Source organism: Pteropus vampyrus, unplaced genomic scaffold, assembly GCF_000151845.1.
Source record: "Pteropus vampyrus isolate Shadow unplaced genomic scaffold, Pvam_2.0 Scaffold129, whole genome shotgun sequence".
Classification (NCBI taxonomy): Eukaryota; Metazoa; Chordata; class Mammalia; order Chiroptera; family Pteropodidae; genus Pteropus; species Pteropus vampyrus.
The window spans coordinates 2,908,750-2,929,035 of NW_011888910.1; the positions used below are offsets into that span (position 1 = coordinate 2,908,750).

Consider the following 20,286-nt stretch of genomic DNA (forward strand, 5'->3'; position numbering starts at 1 on the left):
AAGAATCTTGCCCTACATGGGTGAACCTACAGGGTATTATGCTAAGTAAAATAAGTCAGACAGAGAAAGACCAATACCATATGATTTCACTTATATGTGGAATCTAAAAACCAAAATAAATAAACAAGCAAAACAGAAACAAACTCACAGACACAGAAAACAAGCTGATGGTTGCCAAGTGGGAGGGGGCTTGGGAGGCTGGGTTAAAATGGTGAAGGGATTAAGAAGTACAAATTGGCAGTTACAAAATAGTCACAGATGTTTAACACACAGCATGGGGAATACAGTCAATGATATTATAATAACTATGTATGGTGTCAGGTAGGACCAGACCCATCGGGGAGATCACTTAGTAAGCTATATACATGTCTAACCACTATGCTGTACACCTGAAACTAATATAATATTGACTGTCAAGTGTAATTTTTTAAAATAGATAGATAAATAAGTAGATAGATAGATAAATAAATAAATAAATGAATGAATGAATGAATGAATAAATAAAATGAGTGGAAATAAAGAATCTTGCCTCATTGATCATGTCTGACTTAATGATAACATAGTTATACAATAACACTAATCAGTCTGTACACTTTCTCCCCATTGATGACCCTGATCTTAATCCATTATCATTCTTTTCATAGGATATCATCATTTCCTTCCCTAGCTAATTTCATTTTCATATCTTTCTGCTCACATGGAACAAACCAGGAAATCTACAAGTTCTACCTCACTAAGGACCCGAAACATTAAGCCACAACTTAGACCAAAAAATTTAGATACAACTAGCCTTAATGATTTCAGGAATATGATAATTATGGAATATTTAACCCCCAAAGACAAAGGCATTTGAGTACCTACCATCTCCAAAAAGATGTGTCACAAGCCTGGTAAGTGTCTGCTTAAGGTTAAACTCTACGAGCTTCATGGCCTCCATGGTATGTGTCTCTTGTTTATGGGTAGAACGAGAACTCTGTTCAAAGAGCTGCAGGCTTTCTCCATCCTTTATGCCAGCAAATAACTGTAAACCAAGAGGAATAATATAAATAAATAAAATAGTATCCTTGCCAGTCTATATCTAAAAATATAATGTGGGAATCGAGAGGCAACCCTTGGTTGACCTCACAGATGGCAAAGACCTTGTCAGCTTACAATCCCTTATTTTTTATTTTTTACGCCTACAGCACCTGGTCTTCCTAGGTGGTCTCCCATCCAAATACAACTAGGCCCGACCCTGCTTAGCTTCCAAGATCAGACGGGATCAGGCTTGTTCAAGGTAGCATGGCCGTAGACTTCCATTAAGTCTTATAATAGCCAATGAACGTACTGAAATTAACATTCATTTACTACCAACTTTGAATAAAGCACTATGTTACATGTAATGAAGAGTGATTAGGGAATTAAAAGACACTTCTGTTCTTTGCTTATCTCTCTGTTTTAGTTTTGTGTTAACTTATAGTCATTGCCTCACAAGAGACATTATCCTCAATGTTAGTGAATATACCAGTGAATCAGGCTTTCAGACTCTAAAATTGTATCCCTGACCAGACCAGTGTCCTTAGAGCACGTCCTGAGACTAGACAGAAAGAAGAGTCCAGGAGTTAAATCCTGTAAAGTCCATGAAGGCAGGAAGTAAGCTGGACTTTGCTATTTCCATCTCTCCAAAGCACAGGACAGGGCCTGAAGCATATTGCTGCCACTTTGCTATCCAGGTAAACTCTAGCAAGTGATATGGCAGCTAAGTCTCAGATAATGCTTTGTAAAATAGAAATAGTAACACTAAATTAGATACTTCATAATAATTAAATAAGATAATGCATGAAAAGCATAGAGTACCTGGCACATTGCAATGGCTAAATAAAGTTTCCTCATTATCATATAATCATAATTAATCACAGCTATTATTATTCATAAGATGCTTTACCGCCAAAATAGTGTCCCCATCTTTAACAACAAAGCCGAGCTTTACCTGCAAGGAGATTGACTCAAGAAGGAGAACTGAGCAATTGAATCTACCATTCTTTCCATCTGATGTCTCATGAAATTAAAAATTTTTTTAAATCTTTTAATAAAAGAATAAATTAACTACTATTTTTAATAACATTGGGCTGAATAATTAGAACCAAATCTCCTGATAAATCTACTAAAAAATACAAAAATTCTTAAAAGCATTAAAGAAGTAACACAATAGAGAGAAAGCACAAAGCCAGAAAAACGTCCAGCACAAGGCAAGAGAAAAATAATGAGAATATTTGCCTATCCAATGTATCAACTGAAAACCTTAACATTGATTTTGACAGCTTACCAGAGCAAGTGAGGCCAAAGTAAAAGTCCACAGCATCTGTGTCAGATAAACAGCCTTAAAGGACTTATCGTCATGATAAGAATGAATACAAAAGTAAACCAGTTCTTATATGGACTTTTAGTCAGGTGATATATTACCTGGGCACATAGAGAGAACCTCAGGCTGTGAAAATAAACGAAGGCAATTCCAGAATGGTGGTTCTTTTAAGTGTCCGGCAAAATCAAACATGTCATAATTCTGGGAGTCCACCTGCACGCTGCAGGCTTCCATTATTCATTATGGCCAATCTAGTTTAGTAGATTTAGTAGGTCAATCAGAAGCATTGGCATGTGCATGTAAGTACAGAAAACATATCAAAAATATTAGGGGAGGATGAGGATGGTTGAAGGAACAAATTCAAAACACACTGATGTTTCCCAAAGAGCAGCACATATTCTATTAATAAGATTTAGAGAGGTATGGAGATAAATATTTTATTTTAATAGTTTAATAGTTTTATATTAATTTAATTGTATACTACACAAATATCTTATACCAAATCCTTAACTTAACACACAATATAGCTTAGAATAATGCTAAGTTAAAGAAGTCAATCACTTCAAGACTATTTTTTAAAAACTATGAAGATCTAACAGTATATGCAATACATAAGTATATCTGAAAAATATCTATAACTTACACTAAAGACTGAAGTTTAAAAAACTCTGAAAGAAGGAAAAGTGGTAATTCATTATGCCATCTGCACATACAACAAAGAAGAATAAGACCATGAAAACAAGTAAGCTATTATTTCTAAAGGAAATATAATATTAGAGCTGGAAGGGACTTTAGAGATCAGCTAAGCCAAACCCAAATGAGGAAATGAAATCCAGAGAGATGAAGTTTCAGAGAGGATAAGATCACTTAGCCACTTAGTCACCAAGCTAGGACTAAAATACTCATCCCACCTTTGATTCCAGGGACCATTAAGTGGCTGCCTCTCACTTAGCTTTATGCTTGAGACACATCCACTGTTGATGAAATTAAATTAGATGTCCATTAACTGCATACACTAGCCTGTGTCTTTTGTTTTTCCAGTAGGATTTCTTCTATTTCTCTGACATTTTCTTAAGTGTCCGTGCACAAATCCAAAGGACCCAGAACACAAATTCCACCTCTACTGCAACTGCCAGGGCAAGTAGTTCACAAATGAGAAAAAGCAGGTATAAGAAATTAATTCTAATCAGGCTTTAAAATAAAAGTGGATTGCAAAAACCAATTAAATTAAAAATTTTTTAATATCAAAAGAATTTTTTAAATGGCCCAGATTTTAAACACACATTTTAAAAAGCAAATAAATAGCCAACTGTAAACAGAGCTTGTACAGCAAAATTTCAAGGAGTCAATTAGGACTTCCCAAAGCAGTCATTTTTCTATTCAGCCATTTAAAAATATCCATTGGTCACTGGTTTAATCTACTGAATCTCCCGTAAGTATTAATGCTAAACACTCAACCACTCTGCCTCCATCTGAGTTCTTATGACAGATAAAATGACTCTATAACAAATGGCTGCTGTTGTCCCTGCTTGCACTACTATTGGCTAACAGTTATTGATCATTTACTATTCTTGCTACCTTACTGGGTGCTTACCTTGTTTACAATACGGTTTCATTTAATCTTCACCATCTTTATTATTTCCTTATTTCTCATATAAGAAACCTGAGGTTTAGAGAAGTTAAATAACTTTACACTATCGCATAGCAAGTTGTAAAGCCTAAATTCAAAACAAAATCTGACTCACAACCATACTTCAAGGCTCCATGGTTATTTCCATAAGAGCATATACATCATCATCTTTTGGGCTTCAGTGTAAAAAGAATCTATAAAGTCAGATAAATGAGATTAAGAATTGAATATAAAACACAAAGAGAGATGTGCTACAGTAGTTCCATACACTGATGTTAGGCACCTTATTTAAAAGTGATGGTTTCTCATAATTAAATCATTATGGAACAAGGTAAATAAATCCTTCAAAAATGATTAAGATTTGTCTTTCAAATGCGTTAATATGTGCAACTGCATCAATGTGAATGGTTGAGGAAGATTGCTTTGAGACCAAATGTGAGCTACAACAATGTTGTGCATCAGTAACAGGAAGGCATTGTTTGGTAGAGGCCACACAGACTTCCAAAGGCAATATCCAGTGTAAGGAGGATGATATTTCTGTCGTGCCTATTGTGACACCAGAACTTGATGGAGGTTATCTCAGTCCTTTCATTCTGAACTGAAGGGGAGAAGAGAACCAAGGGAACACAGCAGTAGAAATGTGGAAAAGAAATGCTTGAAAGATGAAGAAATAAATAATACTCAGACAAGTGAAAAAGCAGAAGAAACATTACACAAACCCAAAAGTGGTTCAGAAGAAACCCTCCAGAGAGAAAGGCCATGGGTTTGTGATATTGTTGTTCTTTTTATATAACTTTAAAAGATGACATGGCATAGAAAATAATCAAAATAAAACCTTAATTCAAGCAGTCCCTGTGGTGGCCGGGGGCTCATAAAAGGCAAGGTCCTTCAAGGATACCCAACGAGAATGTTTTAAGCATGTGAGATGCACAGGATCATATGTTCATTGCATTTTAACTCAATCTTAATGCTGATGCAATAATTCCACTTTCTAGCCTGAGGTATCTGAGCCTGGGCAATAGGTTTGAGGGCTAGCCTAATCTCACAGCAAAAGAAAAATTTACGCTTAAGAAACTGTGGTAGCAGCATCAAGACAATATTTAGAAAAGTAAATCAGAAACAGATGTATTACTTTCAAGTTACCAAGCATTTCTTCATTATAACATTAAAACAAATATGATAAGGTCCCTTCAACATTTGAAAATTTAATCAGTTCATAAGCCAATTAGCCATAACTATATCACCAATTTAGTTAATTTTAGGTTCAAAAGTCAATCTTTGCCTGAGGTAATAGACCAAAAGTCTAAAACCCTGTGAGACAGACCATAACAGCATAATTGCTCTGAAAAATATCAAATACAAGTACAAGAAACATGAGTAGTGAAGAGACAATCCAAGATAACATTAATGGAAAAATACTGCTGGGTGACAGAGCCAAACAAAATAGTTTAAGTAGACAGATTGAGTACAAGAAAGAAATGAGGTCATAACTATGAATTCGAGCTGTGCAAAGCAGCATTTTATTTTAATAAAGAAGAAGAGGAGGGAAGTGGAAGGAGCAGGGGAAGGAGTAAAAAAGGAGAAGGGGAAGAAGAGGAAGAGGAGCTTTAAAATCTCAATAACAGAACCCAAATGACATTTTGGTTTTGTGGGGTTCCTCCTAGATTGAAGTTATGCCTACATTTATAAACATTTAGTTCCTCAAGTTGATATTTTTAAATGTTTAATTTAACTGTATGACTCTGAGAAAGGATCTGACTCAAAAAATTACCAGCTTAATTAAATAGGGGAAATTTTTTTAAAAAATAGTCTCTGAGAATTCTTCGGCAGTTGGGAGTGTGGGGTGGGAGGGGGCGTTGTGGGGAGACAATAACAGAGCTGGGAAGTGAAAACCCAAAGGTTACCAAAGAATACAAGATAGTTGATAAACAGCTTCTTTTTTAAGGATTTTTGAAATCTCCTGACACTGGAAAGTGGGCCAGATAACAGAAAAGGGGATTTGGAGAGAAGAGACAGGGTTATTTAAAATTTTTTCAGAATGATATCACTGCAGATTACATGATACAAATGCTCTCTTCTTTCTTACTTACAAAATTATCAACAGATTCCACATCGCTCATTAATGACTGGACTCACAGTAAACAAAAGAAGTCCCTAGTTCTGTATTCTACTGAGTGGGAAATGAAAACAAGAGGGTGCACTAGTGAGCACAAACATATTAACCAGAAGAGACTTAATTCCAAACTGTATGGCTAAAAAAAATGATAGGTCAGTATAAAGTCAGTGATGGGTATGATCTTTTCACCAAAACACTACTCTCTTCATTATTATTCTTCATGAACCCATTTTAAAAAGCTGTATTTACTAAATAATACTTTTTAAATTAAAGACACATATAACTGACACCAGGGTCACATTGACTTGATAAAATTCAAATTAATATTTATCTTTCTCTGTAGCCTTTTTTCCCCTCAATTGTATGATTTCTCAAAGGGATAAGAAGTGGGGTTTAGGATAAGACAATCCCAAAGAAACAATAAGGGAGACTGTTCAAATTATTGATTCAACTCATGTTTCTGAATTATCAGTATACAAGTACTCTTCTCGCCATCAAAAATATTTGAAAAGAGCACAGCAAGAAGGTTTGGAAATATAGATAAAAATAAATGTAGGTAATAATAAGTAAAAATTGGTTTACTAATTGTGACAAATGTGCCATAGTAGTATAAGATGTCAGTAATAGGGGAAACTGGGTGTGGGGAACACAGGAACTCTCTGTACTGCCTTTGCAATTTTTCCATAAACCTAGAATGATTCTAAAATATAAAGTTTATTAAGAAATTGAATATAGGTACCCTATACTCCTTTGATTGAGGTCATCATGCTCAAGAGAGACTAAAGCCCAAACAGCAACATTTCAAATTCTTATTGTGAAAGAAGACAGGCTACCATGATTTTTAAGCCACTTAGAGCAACAGGAAAGGGCTCTGTGAACAAGTGTCACCTCAAGAGTAAGGACCTTGAACACAACGATGAACACAGTGCCCTGAACACAACAGATGCTTCACACATTTCTTCTTAATTATTTCATTAATTTAGAACTATCTCTCTAAGCACGTGCTGAGTCAAGACCAAATCTTGTATTAGCTGTTCTCTCCAGTTAACTTCAGAGACCAATCATGTATCTCACTCCTGAAAACATCTATCCTACCTACATTACTTTCACTAGGGGGAAAAAAAAACTGGTTTTATCTTCTTCCAAGAAAAGAAAAGGCATCAGATAAGAAACTCCCCCCGCCCCAACTTCTAGCCTTCATTCCCATACATAAATTGTATTTGCCTTTGCAGTCATGTTTAATTCTTCATGCCCACTTAATTTGGGGGGAGGAGGAGAAGTGTACCTTCCTCCTGTCGGGCTCTAGGCATTACTAACCTCTCTCCAGTGAACTGAATACACCCAATCCCATCACTTTCTATTTCCTCAAAGTTCTTAGAAATCATCTCATGTCTCCTATACCTTTGATCTCTCTTATGGCTATCTCCTCAGTAAACATATTTAATCCTTCCCTTTAAACGAACAGTCCACAAAATAAACAAAACTCTCACTGATCCTATTTCCTCACAAGACTACTCTTTCTCCTCTTCCCAGTCAAGCTGGCCACTCTTTCTTGGTTACCTTCACAGCTTCCCTTTCCTTGCTTTCATGTTGCTAAATATTTGTATTCCACAGGCATTTTCAGTTTTGGACACTTCTAACTATGCTTACTCTTCCCTAGATGAAAGCAGCCAAACTCATAGCCGCAACTACCATCTATATGCTGATGGACTGGAAATCTCCATCTCCATCCTAGACAACTGTACCAGGGCCCTGACACATATATGCACCTGCTTACTGGGCATCTCCACTTGCAAATCCCTCACCTAAAAATATCCCAAACTCAACTAGCTTTCCTGACCCCTATCCCAGAAAACAGTCCTCCTCTTGGCATCCATAACTCTGGGAATGGTACCAAGAAAGCAACCCAGTTAATAAAATCAGGCAAAACAACTGACCAAATTTCCAAAATACCCAGAAGCCTTTGGCAATACCTTTGGGGAGTGGAAAGAGGCAGAAATCACTGATGATACTCCACTGACATTGGTGCTGAGTGTGGCCTGAGCATGCCAGGAAAGCAGCTGTGTGGAGTCACATGGGCACCAACTTGCTGTTCTGAATATATTCCTGACCCTGACTTCTTGCGAACATGTGTTTTTGTCACTAAGCAAAGAACTAAATAGTCTCTATGATATATTCTACTTGAGATTTCTCTCATGGAGGCTTAATGAGGGGAAGTGTGGAAAGACCATGTTGTCCAGCAGGGACCTGTTTGAGTCTGCAGATGAAAGTTTGGGAGTTTCCCTACAAAAAACATGAGACTGAAACCATCGGAACGTGTCAATTTGAACCTTGAGCTTTCTGTCTTGTATAGGATACCTGACAGCCAATATTTTGTTCCACTGCCTGGCAAAAGTTGCCTTTGTATTTTTGTAGTGTCTTTCACCACAGAACATTGACTGTTTCAAATCTCTTTCCATTATTTCACTGGCACAAAGTCTCATGTCGAGAAGAGGAAATAAAACAAGCAGCAGGGAGAAAATAAAGTCTGCTTTTGCAGCGCAGAAATTTTAATGCATTCCCTCCCCTCTGCTAATCTCTGTAACTTGATTAATTGGCATGTGGTATGCTGCAGAAAATCCAGGGAATGACAAAACTGATTTAATATCAATTAGCTAAAACAGGAACGGACTTCCCACAGAGACCTTAGGACAGAGCTGTATTTAACTTGGCCCTTTTAAACACAAGCTCTTCAAATGATGAACAGTAGAAGATCCCACTTAGGCCCAGTTGTTTAAAGAAATTAAAGACTGTGGAAATTAGCAGCTGAAATCCACTTGGATGAGTCTACTATCCCTTTAATAACGTCTGTCTATTCATTTCACTAAGACATCCCAATCCTTCCTCCAAAGTGATTTGAATACTTAATATTTGCTGAAATGCTTTAGTTGGATTTAAATAACATAACTAAATTTGCTTGCTGCATTCAGGGGAAATGAAGGCTTGGGAATTCCTAGGGTAAGATATGTGAACGTGCTTATTTTTAGAAGTGATTCTTACTTATTTCTCTGTCTTTGAACCAAGAATTAAGAAGCAGTGGACCTGCCAAATATATGAGGCTGTATTTGTCAAATTTATAGGGTTTATATGTCATTCTCCAGGTGACTAGCTTGTCCCTGGGGCTCAGAAGTGATTTGCTTAGTGACTGGTTTTGGTTGAGTTGAACAGGATATAAGATTGCTTTTGTACTTAGATACCACGTGTTACTTAAAACCTCATCTTAAATAGGACTGCTGTAAAATAAGTGCCTGACTAAGTGCTATTCCTTTCATTTACAGCCTAATGAGAGAGATAAACTAGAAACTCTACACAACATAGTCAGCACAGTTAAGAGAAATATGGCCAACGCAGAGGGGGAAATCTTTGTCCCTGGGGTAATAATAGAAGGCTTACCAAAGACCCTTAAAGAGAAGTTTGACATTATTCAGGCAGAGACAAGGTGCTGTGTTCCAGATAGCTGGAGTAGCAGATTTGAAGGCATGAAGATACAAAAGAATGTGAAGAGTTCCTGCAATGTATACTGCAGAGTGGCTGGAGCAGGAAGAAGTGCTAGGAAATTAAGTTAGGGAGAGAGGTGTAAACTGCTTCATGAAGAGCCTCTAGGTAACCTTATAGAATATGAACTTTAGTTTAGAAAGAATGAGAAGTCTTTAATAATTTTTAAGTGTAAGAGTGATGCAGTCAGATTGGCATTTTAAAAAAGAATTTTGCAGATTAGCTATGGAATGGAGCAGTGTAGGGTAAGCATGGAGATAGTGAGACCAACTAGAAGATTACTTACAATGATCTAAGAGAGAACCAATGCAGGCCAAGACAAAGAAATGGCAGGGATGACAACCTATGTGACACCACAAAGCTGTTTCCCTAGCAGGCCCAGGCCACACTCAGCACCAATGTCTGTGGAGTATCATCAGCGATTTCTGCCTCCTTCCACTCCCCAAAGATACTGCCAAAGGCTTCTCGGTATTTCAGAAATTTGTTTTGCCTGATTTTATTAACTCTGACATATCATGACAAGTATCTTTTCAGCACTCTTCTTCTCTTGGGGTACTCCTAGGGGTACCAATGGGAGAAGGAAGTAGATTAATATTCTGCCAACCTCTAGCCTATAAAGAGAAAACATCAGAAACTTCAATTTGTCAAAGCAAGGAAGTTACATGAAGCTGTACACAAAATACATGAGAGAGTCAACGTCTGGATGTGTTGAGGCAAAAAGCAACAACGGCAACAATAAAAAGCACCCCACCCTGGTGTGAACTGGTTCTCATGACAACCATCATTTAAAGGAAGATAAAACTTTATCCATTCTGCTGTGGAATTTAACACTGTGATCTCTTGTCATCCTCTTCCTAGGCCAAAATGACTGATAAAACAGAGAAATAGATTGCATTTTTTCTTCAAGTGGCTAAACAGCTCATTCATAGTGCCAATGGGTGAAATATAATGGGACTGAGACCCATCTAAATTCTATCACCTACTCTAAAGGAAGATGACAGAAGACACGTTAACTAATCAACAGAGAAAATACCAGTGGCTTAAAAAAAGAAAGAAAGAAAAAAGAAATCAGATTTAAAAAATAAGACCACAAAATATCTGATTCATGTTGATGACGTACTTCACAGGAAGAAGGCAGACATCTATTTTCAAGATTAATATAAAGGTATGTGTAGAGGAATTAACATATTTGCTGAGTATCTCCCACTCAAAAGGTATCATACTAGGTTCTTTAACCACAAATCAGCAGTTGTCCTTGTTTTAATTAAGGCTCAGAGTGGTTAAATAACTTATCAAATGTCCCCAGAGAGTGAGATGCAGAGCCAGGATTTGACTCCCCTTTCACCAGCTCAAAAGCTGGTGTTATTTCTGGAATAACAAGCACTGCTACTGAAAACATTCTCCATGTGATACCAAGGCCCACATGCTCCAAGAGCCAATAATCGAAAGTTCAAGCCTTTTGTTCAATCCTGAAGGGCCAAAAAAATGGATAACTCCTTACTTTAACACTTTTATGTACAAATAAAGGCTATTTGCTAGTAATTAACTACATGGTATACTAGGAATTTCTAAAATATGGCATCCATTGAAAAAAATTAAGGCGTTATTAGAATTGACTAGGGACTCTGTGTTCCACTAGAAAGTCGGCTGCCCAAGAATGCTGTGATGGTTAATTTTACATGTCCACTTGATTGGGCCATGGGGTGCCCAGATATTTGGTTAAACATTATTTCTGGATATGTCTATGAGAGTGTTCTTGGATGAGGCTGACATATGAATCAGTAGACTGAGTAAGGCAGATGGCCCTCCCCCGCATGAGTGGGCCTCATCCAACCCGTTGCAGGCCTGAATAGAAAAAAAAGGCTGAGTAAGAAGGAATCTTTTTCTTCTCTGCCTTTTAGTTATTATTTCATGTTTTATTTTGTATATTATATTTTATATATTTTTTTTATTTTTTATTTCCCTCAAGCAGAGACACCAGTCTTCTGCTCAGATTTGGATTCCTACAGGAACTAACACCATTGGCTCTCCTGCCTCTCAGGTCTATACCACTGGCTCTTCTTGGTCTGAACTTCTCAGCTTCCATAAACATACATTGCTTTCTTTTAATAAATCTCTTTACATAAACCATATATTTGTGTATACACACACATACACACACAAACACATCCTATTTGTTCTGTTTCTAGAGAATCCTGATTAATACAAATAGTAAACAACAAAAAGCTCCTATAGCCCTGAAACACATCTGAAAAGTGGGAACTTCCACGATTCACAAGAAGAAAACTATCAGTAGATCTTCAGTGGTATTCTAGGTTGGTTGTAGATTTCAAATGCTGGTAGAGCCTTTTAACAATAAATCAATATTAGCTGTACATTATGAGTTTGTGTGGGTTACTTGATAAACAGTATATAGTATATGTTGATGCACAATAGAATCAACATTTAACAACTAGATTCTAAAACTGTATTTAAGACACTATAGTTCAAATAAGAATCATTTCTACCACTAGAGTCAAAGCAGATGTTCACATATTCTCCATGGTCCTGCTGCCAATTTCCCTGAGAAATAACACATCAGTGGTATCGCAGCATTCTTTTTGCACTAAAAAAGTGAAGAGTTGGGGCAACTGAACTGAGGAGTCTTTTACCTCATCTAAGAGTCCACGTCCTAAAAATATGACCCTAGAGAAGGTAAACCAAATTCTCACTGAAACAGTCTCTCACTCCCAATTCTAAGGGTAAGAAAGTTATTCTTTCCATTTGTCTGAAGTCAATTACTCTTTGTTGTGATTTACAACAAATTATCTAAACCTCAACTCACAATAGGCCTCCAAGAGTCCTGTTATGGCTGTGTGTTAAAATCTATTCCCTACAAGATCCACGCTACCAACTCTGTACCTGAGTCTCATCTCCAGGTAGCTCAGTGCCTTACGAGATTTCTAAACACAGAACTACTATTTGTTTCTTGGATCTGAATGGTCCCTACTCAAGAATGTTCTCTGCCCTAGGACAGAGACTTAGGCAGAAACTATTTCCTTGGCTTCCGCTAGACACATTCAACTCAGCCTCCCGTTCCTAAAGAGCTTCTGACTTTTAACTCTTGACTCTGATCCTAATCCTCAAATCACCCCAACAACTGACATCTGGTCATTCCCAAGTTGGGCAGCATTCTTTGCCTTCTTATAGCTAACTTAACCCTGACTTCTGCTGCTGTTTATGTAATCCACCACTGAACACACAATACCAGTTTGGATCCCAGTGTGATCTAAGAAAAATATTATAAAGAAGCAGCAGAAGTGGGAAGAAAGAGAATTGCTAAGAGTATAAAGAACAATAGCTTCTCCAATTTTCTACAGACTTGGGCTGGCAATTGCCGACAAGGAGACTAAACTATCTCCTTGACAACGACTTCTAATTTCATAATCTAATACAGGAACATATAATATCCCTTAAACTATATACAAAATCTGATGTGGGAGGAGTGTCTAAATTTCTCAACAGATTCTCAAGTGGTAAAAGAAAAAGATCAGAAATCACTGTTGTGATGAAATGCTATCAACATCATATAAAGTCTCTATATAGCTGAAAAATATCATTGTGTTTAGATGATGTATCTAGTTTAAGAAAACTCTATTTTATCTTTCAAATTCATTCATAGTAACAGGTTTACAATTTCACAGAAAACTACCCCAGGATGTGTCGGAAAGATAATATTAGACAGTAAATTCAAGGAGAAAATCTCAGAAAGAAGATACCTAAAATACTTGTTAAAGGACACACTATCAGTCAAATAGCAAGAATGTCATCTTTTACTTCTTAGACTCAGGCATTTGAACATACAATTCAATAGGATGCACATATCACAGATTGTTAGCTGATTCTGAGGCTGGCTAGTAAAGAAACTTCCTCTCATTACCACCCCACCTGCAGCTATCAAGCTGAAAATGTGAATTACGCCACTTCTTCTATATAAGTAGCTATCAGTAATGTGCACCAGGCAAAGATATGTGGTCTCTAGCAAGGTGTAAAGTCTACTATGAAAGAGCATATCACTGAGAAAATATTTTTGCTACTTGCACGCATCACTTTAGCTAGTACAAAAAAAAAATTCTTACTGTAATTATGTGGATTCAGTAAAACCTAATAACACTCTCTTGCCTCCAACAGTAAATGTTGGATGTAAATGGTAATAATTTTCCTGAGATCTTGGAGGAATAAGATACAGAGAATATTCATCTGTTTTTCTCTGGATGCTATATTGGACCAGGAGCATAAGCTTTCACCCTTCAAAACATCCTCTATCCTTTATGTATTCCACGTACCAAGAGCCAATAACTAGAGAGCATCCTCACTACCTAAATTATACTCAAGGAATTTTAAATTAGAATCAAGAAAAAATGTTTTTGCCTCCCTAAATGTGACTTTCTCTTGCAACCCATTTGTTGGATTAATAACAACCTATCTCCCTAAAGACATATTCAGGAAAGGGAGAAAGAAAGCTGACTGTGCCAGTTATCAATGCACTACCTCTGAGCCACAAATCAATCCTTCATTAACTGCTCTGTGAAAACTTGAGTTGGGCCCTTTAAATATTTTTCTTTTGCCAGCTGGCAAAATGTTAAGCTCTGTCAGTAGAGGTCACTGGAGAGACATTACAAAGGGAATCTTGCTAGATCCCAAGTGCGCTGTAAGCCAAGCAGCAGTGCTCAGCTCCCGAAGAACTCCCACAGTAGCCAGCTGCTTCCTCCAATTATCCATCTTGGGCAGTTTCAGAGCAGACTGCTTCCTGCAAGACATCAACCCCAAAAAAGCTTTCCCTGGCACCTCAGAGAGCAGATTTACAAGAAATGCTAAAGTGTAGATAGTCAGCAATTCCATCAGCATTGACATCATGGCCACCTCTGAGTCTTTCAGTGAGCCACAGCTAGGGAAGGGGGAAGAGGCTTTTCCTTGGGGGCTCAGTATCAGTCCCAGGGGTAGCAGCTGCTCCTTATATCTGCTTGTTCTGTACTTTTTCCAGTCCACTTTATTTCTTACTCGCTAATCCCTTATTACCTCAATTCTCTGTGTTACACTTAATAATTCTTTATGTTAAACTTTCCCTGATCAAGCTACAATAGGGTTTCTGTCTTACAATCCAACCCTAACTGATATATCTACTCCACTGGAAGGCTGGAGTGTGAAAAATGGCTAAGAGTACCCAATAAGAAAAGCTTACAGGGAAACTCCATGCAGTTAACTATGTTAACTGCTATCTTTTACAGAGTGATAGTAGGCCGACTAGAACAAAGGAGACATCTAAGTGCCACATTTACCAACTACCACTCTGTGCAGAACCTTGCGTTAGAGGTGGAAGGCACAAAGAAAATAGAATGGCACCCTTAAGGAACTGACTAACCAGTTGAAGATATCCGATGTACACAAATTAACAATTCAAGGCAGTAGAGCTGAAAGTTCAACAGGGTCATGGGCAAGAACACTATAGGTCTGTAACAGGTCTCAGATTAAAATGCTATTTAGTTTCTATCTTGTCATAAGCAAGAACTAATTATTTGCAAAGCCCCGTGCCAAAGAAAATAAGAGACCAGCCTCTCTTTAAATGGTTCTCCAACCACTCACCACTTTGTCTTCTAATAATGGGGTATTACTCAAATACAATATAGTGTGGACTCCTGGCTGTAAACAGTTGCCTTTCACTTTATTGTCAAGAGATATACTTAAGTAAACATTTGGGTAGAGGGAAAAAAAACTGTTTAAGTTAAATCCATTTCAATTTAAGTGTGTCTTTGACAGGGGCAGTCCATCCTAAAACATTTTAAAGAAGAGATTAGGAAAACATGGTGACTATAATCTATCAAGGCCAAATAAAAATGCCTTCAATAAAGCCCCTCCACATGAGGCTATTAAGGAAACCCCTGAACCACATGGTGGAAAATAAAACCCTGTCATTCAATGAAAGATAGAAAAGTGATTCTGGACAAAAAGCAGGAATAAAGAGACAACCCTTGGCAAAACCGCAAGAGTAACAGTGGGGAAGCTTGGAAAAAGAAGCATAAGAACAGGAGGGTTCTAATGAACCATCTGGAAAGTGGGAAAGAATATCAAAGGGAACAAAAGTGAAATTTTCTAATGATAAACGAAAGTGGTTTTCTAATAAGAATGAATCACAAAGGATTTCAAAGGGGTTGTTCAAAATGAAGGATATCCACTTGACAAGGATTGAATCATTATAGGCAAGGAGCACAACCTATGGCAAGAACCCCTTAAACTACACTCCTATAGGAAGAAATGGCGAATGATCATGATTATTTTTTTTTTTAAGGAATGGGGTGGGATGGAATACGAATCTGACAAGACATCTTGATGAAGTATTTTACTAATGTGTTGTGGTCAAAATTATACCAATAGCCTACTCTTCTGTACACCCTCACTCATCTCTTCTATAAAAACATTCCCCTTTGTTTCTGAGCAAAGAAAGGAAGTCTCATCATGAATAATCTTCAATTCAGGAAGAAGTACTGTTTGCATATATGTGCACGTAAGAGAAAATCCCTGGATAAAACTGACCCAGAGTAAGTCATCAAAGGGGAATGAAGACTCACTAAGGAAACAAAGATTCTGCCGTCAAGAGTAAAGCGTGAACTACATGATGGCTGCCTCCTACACAGCCCTTCATTGTATTCATAAGAATCTTGCACAGGGCACAACTGGTGAAAAAGGACAAGGCATCTCCAGGGACAAAAAATAAAATAAAACAAAATCTTTGAGCACTGGTCCAGGTATGTATTTTTTAATTGATATTTTTAATTCAGATTAAATAGATACATAACTTATATGGGCTCCCTCTGGTGGGTCTGTCAAACACATCAAAATCTGCTATTCTTTGCAAAACAAATATCTCAATAAATATTTCATAAAAATTGAGTTTTGAAACTATAGAAAGGTGGCTCTCAAACATTTTAATCTCAAAAATCCTTCGATGCTCCAAAAAAAATCATTAACATTTTGCATCATTTGCAAACATGACGCTTGATACCATTGACCCTCCCTTAACCTCTCAGGTAATCTGTCTTGATTTTGATGTTTATGACTCCCAAGTAATTTTTTCACATCTACTTACATATTTAGCTAACAAAAAAAATGTGATTGTGATGTGTATATGTATATTCGTGTGTGTAGAGAGAGAAAGAAAGCTAGAGAAGTAAAACACAGAGAAACAGAGAGAGCATGAGCAAGTATACAGTGAGAGCATGTATTGTTGGGCATGTTTTGAAATATCTATTAAAAAGATATCACTGTTTAATATCACTCATATTTCTTTTTCAACACTGTATGCAAACTTCATCCCTGTTGACACAGATACCTCTAGTTGAATTACATTAAGTGCTATAAAGTATTCAATGTGCAAATGTACATTGCCTATATGTATTTACATATATATATATATATATATATATTTACATTTAATGCCAGATCAAATAGCAATACAATTTTTTTTTTATTGGAAACCACCAAAAAACTATAGAAGTGGTTGCAACTATATACACTCCACTAGAAGGGCATAAGATTTACAGTTCTTCTAGACAATTGGTATTGTCAGGATTATTAATTTTTGCTAATCTAATGGGTTTGAAATAATATCTGGTTGTTTTAATTTCCAGTTTCTTGTTTACTGATATATCTGGTCCTTGTTTATTGGTCTTTGTTTATTGATCTCTTCTTCAATAGGCTGTTAACGCTCTTTGCCTGTTTTTCTTTCTTTATAAAAAAATTACACAATAAATTCATAAAAAATGTATAAGTATATCATGGTTAAAGAATAATAAAAGTATATACATGTGTGCTCACTACCCATATCCATTTTCAGAAAAGAGAACAGTACCAAAAACTCTGTAGCACCCTGCATAGTCCCATCTGATCACAACTGCCTTGCTGCAACTCAAGGAAGTAACTAAACTGAATTTTTAAATTACTCCCCTGCTTTCCTTAACTTTTCCATATATGCATGAACCCCTAAATAATATATTGATTATTTTGCCCATTTTTTAAACTTTACACAAATATAATCATGTGTAACTTACTTCCTTTGCCTAATAGTACTTTCTACATTCATTCATGTTGATGTATATGGTTGTGATTTACTTGTTTACACAGATATATGACACTCACATACCACTGAATAATATACCACAATTTACTTATCTGTTCAACTCTTGGTAGAAATATCGGTTATTCCAGTCTTTAGTTAATACTAATAGTGCTATGAACATTCTCATCTATCTGCAGATGCAAGCACTTAAGAATGTATCTAAAGCATATAATGGGAGTGGAATTTCAGGTGTAGGTTTTTATACCCTCCCCAAGAGCATTTCCAAGGCTCCACATAATGACCAACACTTGGTATTTCAGACTTTACCTTATTAAATTCTTTTTTTCATACTGAGATCTTTTTATTTGATTAGCACTAATCTTCTGCTAGTCATATGCATAGCAAATATCCACCCAGCCCGTTGCTTCTCTTTTAACTTCATTAATGAAGTCTTTCATTATGCAGAAGTTTTATCTTAAGATAGTCAACTTAAACAATTTTTCCAGTAAAGATTTTTCTTGTTTAGAGATTCTCGGTTTAAGATATTAATTTTTACCCCCAAGGTGATAATGATAATCTCTGACATTTTCCTTTAACATATAAAGACTTCCTTTTCACAAATGAATTGTGAATCCATCCAGAATTGAATTTCTCATTTGGTATGAGGTAGTTATCAATTTTTTTCTATATAAGTAATTCTCTAAGAGCAATTCATGTACACTACATCACCTCTCCATTTATTTAACATCACTCTTATTTTATAATTAGATAATAAATTCCCAGATATGAGCAGAGCTGCTTCAAAGTTTGTTCGACTAATCTTGTGCTAATACTAAATCATCTTAATAATTAGATTTAGATTCTTGACGCCTGGTAAAGAGTGTCCCCTTAAACCAGTACTCTTAAAAACTGTTCTGGCTATTCGTAAACTTGTTCTCCCTATGAATTTGAAGATCAGTCTTCCACTTCTTCAAAATACACATTGGACACTTACACTGAATTTATAGACTGATGCTGGTATAACTGCCATCTTCATATTATTGTTTTCCTACCTACGAATCTACAAACATCATATATCTCTCCTTTTTCTCTTCTTCTTTTATGTCTTTTAACAATATCTAAGAATTTTATCTATAAATACCTTAAACATCTTCTGAAAGAATTACACTTAGGTAGCTCAAAGTTTTATTTGATACTACGAATGAAACTTTTATTCTATTATATTTTCTAATTATTATTTGTGATTAAGAAACTATATTATTTTTATACCCAACAACTTTGCTGAACTATTAGTTCTAATACTTGACCTGGATATTGTATTCAATTTTCTAGGTAGACCATCTACAAATGAATCAGTTTTATCTCATGTTTTCCAATGCTTATACCTTCTACTTCTCTTTCCGGTTTACTGCATGAGCCAGAACTTCCCACACAACGATGAATAAACACAGTGATGGCAAGTAATCCTGAAATGTTGCTAATTTTGATAGAAATGTTTATAATGATTCACCACTAATTATGATGTTTGCTGTGAGTGTTTGACAAATATCACTTATAATGTTAAGGAAGTAACCTTCTATTCCTAGTTTGCTAAAAGTTTTTATCATGAATCATTAATGTCATCAAATGCTTTTTTTAATGTCATAAAACATTAACTGCGGATAAATTATTTTCTATATCTATTGAGGTAATCACATGCTTTTTCTTTTTGTATTGGTTGAATACAGTAGAATGTATTACATGTATAACAGTAATATAGAAGGACACAATACACAATGAATTAAATTTTTACAAATATTTCACTTAATAATTCTATATCTGTACATTAAAAAAGAATCCATGTTCATAAAGCTGAAATATCCAAAAAAGTTTTATTCAGTTTGTATATTAACACATCTAACCTCATAAAATGAGCTTTTTCTATTCTCTAAAACAGACTGTAAAAGTCAGATTTCGTAAAAATCCACATGTAAAATCATCTCAGACTGATAAAGAGAGACTATTGGTTTCAGTTTTCTATTGCATGCACTGTATGCTCTTATGTTTAATATTTCCTACCTCCTGGTTTTGGTTTTGGTTTTGGTTCTTCCCTAAGAAACTATGGATCATCTCATGACTGTTTGATACCTTCTTACATTCCTAGATCCAGTTCACATTCGGCAACTGTTTTTTTGATTGACTTACTGATCCCAATACTTTCCTTCAGTCTTTTCCGTCAGACCTTTATTAGGAATTTTTCAAACATATGCAAAAACAGAAAGGATAATAATTTCTCATGCACCCAGCGCAAAGCTTCAATAATTAACAATTCATAACCAGTTCTCTTACATTCATCCCCAAGTGCCTATCCCCATATTATTTTGAAGAAAATTCCAGACATCTGATCATTTCATGCACAGGTATTTCAATATGTATCTTGAAAAGAAAATGACTTATAAAAATATAATACTATTATAATTCCTTTAAAAAAAACAACTTAAATTCAAATATTTAGTTAGTGTTCAATTTCCAATTGTCTCACTATTTTTTTCTTTAAAAATGTTTTCTCTTGATGGTATCTACACATTGGTTGA

General features: G+C 35.9%; 1 protein-coding gene and 1 pseudogene across 10 annotated transcripts in view; both read right to left on the minus strand.

The window, feature by feature from the left end:
- The window catches only part of FARS2 (phenylalanyl-tRNA synthetase 2, mitochondrial), a 455,949-nt gene that overhangs the window by 324,204 nt on the left and 111,459 nt on the right, over positions 1-20,286 (minus strand). For all 10 annotated transcript variants that reach the window (XM_023534658.1, XM_023534659.1, XM_023534660.1 and 7 more), the window contains one exon: positions 862-1,021. In XM_023534658.1, the coding sequence (XP_023390426.1) occupies positions 862-1,021 (160 nt within the window). The remainder of the gene's footprint in view (positions 1-861; positions 1,022-20,286) is intronic.
- On the minus strand, positions 1,176-1,293 carry LOC111744216 (annotated as a pseudogene).